The sequence below is a fragment of the Balaenoptera borealis genome (genome assembly GCF_965194805.1).
Source record: "Balaenoptera borealis genome assembly, chromosome: 13".
NCBI lineage: Eukaryota > Metazoa > Chordata > Mammalia > Artiodactyla > Balaenopteridae > Balaenoptera > Balaenoptera borealis.
In genome coordinates this window covers 90,413,370-90,423,758 of record NC_138870.1, presented here as the reverse complement: position 1 = coordinate 90,423,758, position 10,389 = coordinate 90,413,370, and the positions used below count along the sequence as shown (strand labels likewise).

Below are 10,389 nucleotides of genomic sequence, written 5' to 3'. Positions count from 1 at the left end.
AGCTTGGCTTTAAAAATAAATCTTTCAAAATGCAAATTGAGTTGTCAAATTCTCATGCCTTTTAGTTAAAATAGTCACTACTGCCATTTCTGGAAATCTGTGGCTCTGAATTTCTCATAGATCCTAGACTCTTAACATTTGGGCAAAACATTTAATCATTTTCCCTCTGTGTCCTCACTTCCCAACCCTAGAATCAAAATGCAGTTTTGGAGAAGAATTTGTTGGTACTTACTAAGTATTTAGTACTGTTACTGTTCTGTTCCAGAAGTTTATTAGCGTTTAAAGCACTGTGCTTGAAATATCTTTATAACCAGTGATCATTAAAGCATAATGAACTAAGTACCAGGGGACCTCTTAATGATGCTGGTATTGAAGAATAATATTCCCTGCAAGAGCTGAAAGGCTCCTGCCCTTTGCTGACGCTAGCCATCATGAAAACTTCAGGTAAATCCTTGTATGTAGAACTGGTTCCCTCCATCAGGCTGTGGGTACTAAATCATCGTTTAAGGACTGCATGTGTGGCCTTATCCACATTTTAATGATGACAAGATCACAGGGAGCTGGATAAGCACAACCACAGAAGACCACTTAGTTTTGTTTTGCCTACTTACACCCTAAGTATTCAGAATGTCATTTATATTACACACACACACAGGTCATTATCAAATGCAAAATGAAAATGAAGAAAGCAGGTCATTCCAATACTTTTTATTTGAGTGTGAAACCATTCATATCTTGCACAACTGTACAGATAAAACTATTTCCATTTTAGCTGTAGACATGATTATCACACTGAGTGGTGCGATCAAATATTTTATTTACAGAACAATTGCTAAAACATCCGATGTCATGTTTCCATTTATTTCTTACCCATAGGGTAATAGGTCCACCATAATTTCTTGGTGTTTTTTATAATACAGAAAGAAAACCTATGTTAATCTCTAACAAACCTCACAAATTGCTACAAATCTGACAGAAAAATGCCTACGAAAAGATTTTCCAAAAGTACAATACATTTTTATTTCCACACATACACAGTATAGTATAGGCTCAAAGGCACAGCTTTGAATTTTTTTTTTCTATCAAAGTGTCGGAAATTATTATAGTCTTATGAAGGAACCATGAAAGTCATTTTCACACTTGGTGCTTGGTAAGTTAAAAGTTTGGTCCATTCAGTTTCACAGAGTTAATACAGCAGAGCTGAGTATGATACTCAGTGCCATAAATCCACATTCTCACAGAACTTTAAAAACCCCTCTCCTGCCTTTTGCTGACACTAGCCATTGTGCAAACTTAGGACAAATACTTGCATGTAGAAGAACCGGTCCCCTACAAACCTCACTCAACTTAAGGCATACAGAACAGGCCTCTTCCTTCCCTCTAAACAGTGCTTACATTCCAAGACAATGCAGGTACTGTGACAGACATGAGTGTAACAGGGAATCTAGAGTTTCCAGATACCTCCACTTAGCCCTGGTGCTCCAGGAAGCAGTGATGACACCACCAGGAAGAAGGGATGCTTAGGACATATCTGGGGGGGCTGTCTGTTGTACAGTAAGATGACAGCCAGATGGAAAGGTGAATGCTCTTGGTTAAATTATGTGCCCATCCAAAAGCACAAGCCAGGTTCCGTCTCTAGTATCCACCCTTCAAGGCTAAAGAGCTTTTGTCAACAGGAAAATAGGTAATTTACTGGGAATGGTTGCCAGCATAAAGTGAAGGCATGGAACAGAGGGAAAAGGCACAGGTCGGCCTGCCCGAGATAGTGCTCTATACAAACAGTCAAGTCTGGCTTGGCTACAGGAACCCAACCTCACTGACTTTTAGTGAGTCCCATTTCTGAACTAAAGTTTATTCATCCCACACTGAATCCCAGCCTCATGTTCATTAGGAAAATGGACGCCTAGGAATAGTCCAGGAGTTATGATGTATTGAGATAAAATTCTTCTGGGGGGTGGGTGTTGAGTTTATTATTATTATTAATAATTATTATTAATATTAAATATGGATTCCTATGAAAGCAGTCACTTAGCCCATCCTGTGGAGGCCTCTCCGTTGATGTAAGCAAAGCCAGGAAAGTGTTGCATGTGCTCATACTCAGAATTCCTGCGCGTGGTCAGGGGTGTGTACATGTCACTAGAGTTTCCATACCTTGTGGAATGCACAGACGGGCTTGTGTAGCACGTGTTGGCTGTGGGCACCTCTGGCCATCGGGGGGTGACTGGGGTAGGATGCAGTCTGGGAGTACTGCTCATCAAACAAGGCTCCATCCGGGAAGTGGGGCTATTAAACGGGTACTTGTTGAGGGGAAAGAAATTCCACAAAGTTAAAATTAGCTTGAAGTTGCACATACACAATATCAGTCATGTTCACAGTTTAAGTTAAATTTCTTAAGACGCTGTTAATGAAAGTTGATGGGAAGTAATCAGTGAAATTCTGAAAGATTGACTCTTGGTCTAGGAAGCATATAACAGGAGAAATGCAAAGGATTTCATAGCCAGAGCTAGGCTGATAGTCACTCAACCAAAAATACTGACTTTGTGCTCTTAACCTGCAATATTTTGGGAAGTCAAACCCAAAAGAAGGAATAACCCCACTGGGAATACAGGAGAGAGAGAGAGAGAGAGAGAGAGAGAGAGAGAGAGTGAGTGTGTGTGTGTGTACAGGAAGAACAGCATGTCCAAAGAGATACAGATATATGGATGGATGGTTTTGAGCTTTATCACTTTATCATTTTAGGAGATGTGATAGGTCCCACTCCACCAACCCAAGGGAACAATACTGCCAAGAAAAACACAATGACATCATTAAAAATAGCATTTTACAGTTGAATTCAATTATGAACTGCAACCTAAAAGCAGGCTTTTGAAGAGGAAGCAAGTCAACAGCTTCAAAGGTTATTATTAGTGCCTATCATTCACAGAACATCTCTCTTTTTGGTTCACATTCACTGAAGTCCTAGAAGATATACAAGCAGGAAATGGTAAATTATTGGGCTTGGTGTGAATGTGGAAGAAGGAGTCAAGATAAGCCAACTGGGAGGGGAGGTGCTTTTGTGCGGGCCAGGAAAACAGGTGTTAATAGCTACAAGAAGAGGGGAAGCCGTTCTGGAGAGAATCGGGAATAAGAGGAGTGCCCCTGAAGTGCTGCTTCTTTTACATTCTTTTCCGTTACCGAGACAGCTATGCAAATAAGCCGCTTTTAGTACAATCAGAGGGGAGGAAGGGGAGGAGCTCTGGGCTCCCTTTGCGAGCTCCCGGTCTGCAGGCCAGGCAACACAAAGATTTCCTTGCTGTGCTAAGGGCCACCCCGACAAGAGCAGGAGCCAGTCAATAAGGGTGGCAAGGGCAACGAGTAGGGAGAGAGCCTATATGTGCAAATGTCGGAATTCTTCTGCTCCCCATCTGTCTTCCCTGACAGTTGGAGAGTGGAGCCCCGAGGGGTTCGGTGGGAAGCTGCCCCCTGTGAGGGAGACAGACAGGCTGAAGCCTAGACAGCCAGGAGAAGGGGTTGTGACAACAGTGGTGCCCCCTGTAGAGTGGGCCAGAGGGGAACTGTTCCGCCTCTTTGAGAGGGAGCCCGAGGGGCAGCAGGGGAAGGCTGTGAGGCCCAAAGCACGCGAAGAGAACCAGCTACTCACAGGTCAAGGGGGAGGGCGCCAAGTTCTAGTATGAGGATTTTGTCCTACCTAGGACAGACGACACGCCCTCCGCAGTCAGAAGAACAGGTAGGAAAGAGGGAGAAGGGCGTAGGTGGTATCTGGGAGCTCGAGGGAGAAGGCACCAAGGGGTGTTGCCAAGGAGACCAGGGACAGCATACGGAGCCTTTCATAATCCCCAAATCAGCTGTGTGTACGGCAGCCACGGTGGACCCTCAGGCCTGGGCGGTGGGATTCTAGCCCAGAACCCATTCTAAACCCCAAAGAGACCGTACGGAGATTGGGCCCTGCCCAAGATAACAAGATCCCGGGTGTTAAATAGGTAATATATTAATTAGTATTATTACAAAATGGTCTCTAATTTTTTCCAAAAGGTGGCTTTCCCCTGCTGACAGTCTCTTAAGTAAGCTCCCCGGATGCATGTCCCCTCCCTGGCACAGAGGCCTCCACTCTGGTCCTTTGGCCTGCCCAGCTGGTTCCCACCTCAGAGAATTTTGTCCCACCTGTTCCCTCTGCCTAGAACACTTCTTCCCCACCCCTACCCCCAAGCTCCTTCCATGCTTGCCTTTTCATCATTCTTCAGACCTCAGCTCAAATGTCCCCTCTTCAGAGAGACGTTTCTGGACATCCTCTCTCTCCAAGCTAAGTGCCTCACCCCCCATCTCTCAGGTCAGGATCTTAACATCCTGCTTGTCAGCTGTCTCCTTCCACTGGCTTATATTCCTAAGCTCCTGGTGGGGCTTTGTCATGTTCTCTACCATATGCCCAACATCTGAATTGATGCCTGGCACCTAGCAGGTGCTACATAACTTATCTGGTGAATGAACACTAGGACGTTACCGCTAGAAAGAACGTTAGGGATCATATAATCCAACCCCATGTTGTACAGATGTTGTACAGAAAACTAGGATCCGTAAAGTGAGGTGCCACATGGCAAGCTAGTGGGAGAGCTGGCAGAAAAGCCCGGTCCTGGGCTGGTACTTTCCTCCACATCAATTTGACTGGCCCAAACGAGGCATGACCCACCACAGCTGAACTACAGAGAATTCAGAGAGGAAGACACTCCTTTCCTGGAACACAGCCCATTAAACTTGAATCTCTCTGTCACTCTTCCTTTAAGCTCCCCCCTCCCCTACAGACCACAGGGTCTTACAACCCTGACCAGGCCTCAGCTTGATGCTTCTGACAGAGTCCTACTTGCCTGGCTTGTGTAGGTACCATGTCACCGTGTGGACTTGGAGGCTCCTCCCCACAGAACCCAAGAGAGCGTGGCTTTTGTGCCAAATCAAGGACCCTAGATGCAGCTGTGCCCAGGGGTTGTGTCACAGGCTCAAAAGAGTAATTGCCTGGAAATGAGACTGGCTCAAAATATCTCCAATGTGACAATAAAATTCTGTTACCACAGAATCCGGCCTGGAAAATTCTGTCCCGTTAGGTCAGCTAATTGCAAATGAGTCAGTGACTCGTCTTCCCCGTGGTGAAGAGACCATTGAGAGCTGAGAGGCTGGGGTGCCCGCTGCCCGGCCTGGCCATTAAAGCCACCAGTGAGGCCTCTCTTTAGTCTGGCGGGAGCACCCGCCTCACCTTTCACACTTCACATCCGGGTTCAGGCGGGCTCCTCGGGCCCGCTGGGCACAAACCCTGGGGTCCCGAGAGCTCTGCTCAGGATAAAGGCACTTTTTGTTGAGGGCCCCTAACCAGAGGTTAGCCTTGTCTAGGTCAAATCCCACACTGTTGCTACTGATGTGAAAATGGAGATGAGTCACCGGTCCCCGCCCCGTGAGAGGTGTGCGAGGGGTGTCTGTGGGCACGTGTATGTGCACGTGTGTGTGCACATGTGGGCAAAGGTTCCCTCAAGGCGCCGTGACGTGAGTCCATCTCAGCTGAGACTGACCCCGGGCCTCTCTGGAACCATTTTAGGAAGTGCTATTTTGAGAAGTGACTCCTCACACCAAGGGCTGACTTTCCTGCACTTGGAGAGGGAAGAATGAGCCCTTTATCCCTGACCCTCGCCAAACGGACTGCTACTTGAGCACGGGTGAAAGGTGGCCCCTGTCGGGAGCACAAACTGTTTTCCTATGAAAGGCGGCTCTCACTGACCAAAGTTCTGCCAACAGGCACCCCCCCCCCCCACCCAGGACATGGCTCCCCCAAGACTGTGCCAGACGGTCCACATCTGCTGAGTTCTTCGGGTCAGGATTAATTGAGTTAATACATGTGAAACACTTCGAGCTTCCACACAGTAAGTTTTCAAAACGTGGTAACTATTATGGATATTCTTCTTCTTCAAGTCCTAGCATCGTGGTCCACTAATGACAGGAAGAGCCTTAGGGACTAACCACCTGGTCCTACCTCTCACTTTACAGATGAGGGAACTGAGGGCAAGAGAGGGGAAATGATCTACGTGAGGTCACACAGCAACTTACTACCAGAGTAAGGATCCACTCATCCCTTCATTCATTGACGAGTATTTCCTGAGGACCCACCAAGGGCCAGGTCTGTTCTGGGTCCTGGGAATATAATGGTCAGAAAAAAAGAACCTGGTCCCTGCCTTCACAGAGCTAGTAGAGTTGAGGAAGACAGAAATTAATTCTCTAATTACGAAAATACAATAACAGTGGTGTTACAAAGGATAATGATGAAAATATACACACAGAGTGTTAACTATGAGCTAGGCCCTGTTCTAACCTTTATTAACTCACTCAAACCTCACAACAACCCTATGAAATAGGTACTAGAATTATCTCCATTTTTCAGATGAGGAGACTGAGGCACAGAGCTAATCAGAGGCAGAGCTGAGATCTGAACTCAGGAAGCCTGGCTCTACAGTCAGAGATTTTATTCCACTATGGTGGACTGCTTTTATTCCACTATGGTGGACTGCTTTTACTCCACTATGGTGGACTGCTTTTATTCCACTATGGTGGACTGCTTTTACTCCACTATGGTGGACTGCTTTTATTCCACTATGGTGGACTGCTTTTATTCCCTTCGGCCCAGGATGCTATCCCAAAGTGGAGCATGCTAAGCAAACTCTGTAGCCGTCACTGGGCCACTGAGATCGAGGACCCGCTGGCCCTGGGCTGGTCCGCTGGAGTTGCTGTGAGAGCTGTGTGACCGGCTGGCAAGGCTGGGCCTTGGCCATACAGACGAGAAATGCAGAACAACTTTCTGGTCCACTCTAAGTGTCTTTCTAGCCAGTTTGCTTCTGGTTGATCAAATGGCTTTTGAGCTCAAGGGCCCACTTCACATTCATGGCTGCTGACAGGGTAGAGGTTCCATGAATGTGTGTTGAATGAGGCTCAGAAATACTTTGTGGCCGTGTGTTTGGTTTGTTTTCTCTTTCTGGTTGGGCATGAGAATGGGGAACCTGGGATAGGGCAGCTAATACTATCCCTTGTTCACTTATTTTGGTGTGGACAAGTGCAGCACAGCGGCAAGAAGGGTGTTTTTCTGAAATAATTCAAACCTTACCCTGTGCAATCTGATTCATCTGGACTCACTAATTGAGAAATTATGAGAATTCAAGCAGGACTGGAGGTTTACCTTTGTACTACCCATGAAGAAAGCATGTCTTGTATAAATGAGTAGTATAAGCAAGGGCACACAATGCCCTATTTCAAAAAACAAATGACTTCACGTTATTTTGTGTATATAAATGCTGGGATGTCTGCGATTACTGAACTTCACAGAGGTGTTGTATCCATTCTTTAAGGCAAACCTGGTAAGCATTTACTTGCAGAAGTTAGTTTCTTGTGCTAATGACCAACTGCATTCTTTAACCATATTCTATGGTCGTGATTCTTCTTCCATTCAGACTAATCTTTTCCCCACCAAGTCCAATGTAATGAAGTGTGATATTCAGTATTCAGGAGTGGAACGGCTTGACCTCTGCTCTGGAAAGCTAAAACTAATGAGCCCTGCAGTGGATTTTCCCCTATGTGCTCAACCTTAAACCAAAGTACCAGGAAAGGAAAGAAACACAGTATCTTGGGTGTGTGATTCTTCTCTTTGGGAACTTGAAACTTATTAAGAACAGCTGCAGTAACCTCTCCAATTTACCTCCCACCCTCCAAAACACACACCATGTAGTGTTCAGTGCCACGGGCCTTGGGTTGAGATTTGGAGGATTTGCCTTTAGAGTCTGCTTTGTCACTTACTGGATGCATGACCCGGGGCAAATTACCTTCTGAGGTTTTCCTCGTCTTTAAATCCTGGGGAAAATGCTTTCTTCCTGAGGTTGCTCTGAGAATTAAGTGAGCCTCTGTATCTGAAAGTGCCTAAAACAGTGCTTGACGCATAAATGTTAATGAAAAACTAAACGAAGGATTCTTTGTCTTTAGACAGTACCCTCCCCAGGAGAAGCACTGATCTCACCCTTCTAACCCTAACCCTAACCCATCAACCTGGGCAGAGATGTTATATGACTAACGCCTCCCCACCCCACTTTACAAATGGAGACAAAGGCATTAAGCACCAAGTGGGGAGCATGAGCGGGTGGTGGGGGTCAGAAGTTGTGAAAGGACCTTGGCTGAGAGCCACAGGACACGGTGGTGAAGAGGCTGCAGGACCCTTTCACCTCCCACACCTAGTCTGGGTTCCGTGGGCTCCTCCACGGGCGTTCGTTTAGTCCTCAGCCCTTCGATTAGGACCAGCGATTAAATGATAATGCTCCAGCTGGGGACCGTTGTGGTTTCCAGGGTGGATGCTTCCACCTGTCTTTGATCACCAGGGACCGCGCGGGCCTTTAGGAGCCGCTGGCTTCTTTTTGTAGCAAAAGGCTTTAAAAATAACACCCCAGAAAAACCAGCTCCAGAAATTTCATGAGGAGGAATAAGGGAGTGAAGAAAGAGGGAAGATAATGCCAGGAGCTGTGGTGGGATTTTAGCTTGATCTTGCCAGTGTCTCCTTACTGGAGCCGAAGCTCTCCCAAAGCAGGCACGCTTCCGTCTGATTCTCCCCGTATTCTCAGAGGCTAAGCAGTGCTTGCCGCATAGTGGGCACTCGACAGTCGTGGGGGGGGTGATTGATTGAATGAATGAATGAGTGGGCTGCTTAGACTGTGTGTGACCCAGTCTATGGCAGCAGCTCTAAGTCGCTTAGGGGATCACCGTGGGGAGCACAGACTCTGCTCCCAAGGGAAGCAGTACCTAGGGAACAGGCCTCTCTGTGTGACGCAGTTGGAGACCTATAATGAATGCCCCAGGTGATGATTTAGAGGAATCCACTTCTTGGCTTGTCTGGGGATTATACCAGGGCTCCCCCTGGTACTGCGGATGGAAATCAAAACAGACGCCTGCTCGCCCCGAGTGCCCGTGTACCGCGGGTACACTCTGCTCGGTGCCCTCCCTCGGAGGCAGGCCTGTGCTGACAGCTGATGTCACTGCAGCCTGCATCCCAGCTCACGTCCCGCCACCTCCGTCCTGGACTCCTGCAAGTGCTTCCCGGCAGCGCTCCTGTTCTGCCAATCCCCTCTCTGCTTCGGCGTCCTTCGGCCGGTGCTGCAGGAGCTCTTTCCTAAGCACAGCTCTCATCTTGCCTCCCAAACCTTCTGCCCCTCCCACCCTGCCTGCCACACACCACGGTTGTCTATGCTGCCCCACCTCCTGTTCACTCCTCTGTTCAATAAACAGTGGATGCCCTCCAGGAGAGGTGACAGAGGCTGGTGCTCAAGAGCCTGGGCAGCCAGGGTCACACTGCCTGGGTTCAAGTCCTCGGGCAAGTTACTCTCGCTGCCCTTCTGCAACGGTTACCATGGAGGTGTGGAAAGTGCTCGGCACTATGCTTGGCACGGGACGGCATTCAGTAAAAGCTGGCTGTTCTTTTTGATGGGTGCTGTGACCCGGAGACCCTAGACTTAATTTCTGCCTTCAAGGAGCTCTGGGGTCTCCTGTGGGTGTCGGGAAAGTCAGTGATGACAAGTATGCCAACAGAAGAAAGCCCAATGCACTATGTGAGTACAGAGGAGTGGCACCGAATACGGTCCTGGAGGAAGGACGAGGGCAGCGTCAGCAAGTGCCGCGCAGACAGTGGGATGCTTGTCCTGAACAGCAAGCAGAAGAGGCTGAGGAAGAGAATCCCAGCCCGAGGCAACGGTATCTGCAAAGACCCGGGGGAACTGCACGTGGGCTGCCATGGCTGGGGCAAAGGTGGGGTACGGCTGGCAGGCCAGAAAGGCAAGCAGAGCCCAGATGATCATGAGTCTTGAGAGACGTGCTAAGGAGTTGAACTTGACTTTGAAAGCGATGACATGCAAAAGAGGGAGAGTGTTATAGCCAGTTGGCTTTTTTTTCCCCAAAGATTCCTCCAGCTGCAGTACTGGGGATGGACCAGAGACGGGGCAAGTTCAGTGGCATGGCAACAGATGGGAAGGCTCTTGTCATCATCCAGGTTGGATAAAGACCTGACCTGAGGCAAGGACAGTGAGCGTGCAGAGACTACGAGGATGCAGAACTGGATGGAACTGGTGACCAGTTGTGTTTGGGGCCCAGTGCACAGGAACACGTCTGAGACAAGTGGAGCACCCAACACTGGTGTGACAGGTGCAGCCACTGTCCCCACTCACCAAGGCCACAGAGGAGCAACGTGGTTTGTTAGACAGGGAAGAGCCAAAGGCCTGAGAATGGTCTGATAAGGGTCCATTTCAGGAGGACTCTTCTGGTAAGGTTGTGTGTGTGGGCTGGACTGAAAAGGAACAGACGTGAAACCAAGAGACCAGTCAGGCTGATGCT

At 48.1% G+C, this 10,389-nt stretch overlaps 1 protein-coding gene across 5 annotated transcripts in view; it reads right to left on the bottom strand.

Moving 5' to 3' along the window:
• Window positions 1-691: 691 nt before the first annotated feature.
• RFX4 (regulatory factor X4) overlaps window positions 692-10,389 on the bottom strand; it is a 167,138-nt gene continuing 157,440 nt past the window's right edge. For all 5 annotated transcript variants that reach the window (XM_082349885.1, XM_082349886.1, XM_082349887.1 and 2 more), the window contains one exon: window positions 692-2,297. In XM_082349885.1, the coding sequence (XP_082206011.1) occupies window positions 2,025-2,297 (273 nt within the window). In that variant the 3' untranslated portion in view covers window positions 692-2,024. The remainder of the gene's footprint in view (window positions 2,298-10,389) is intronic.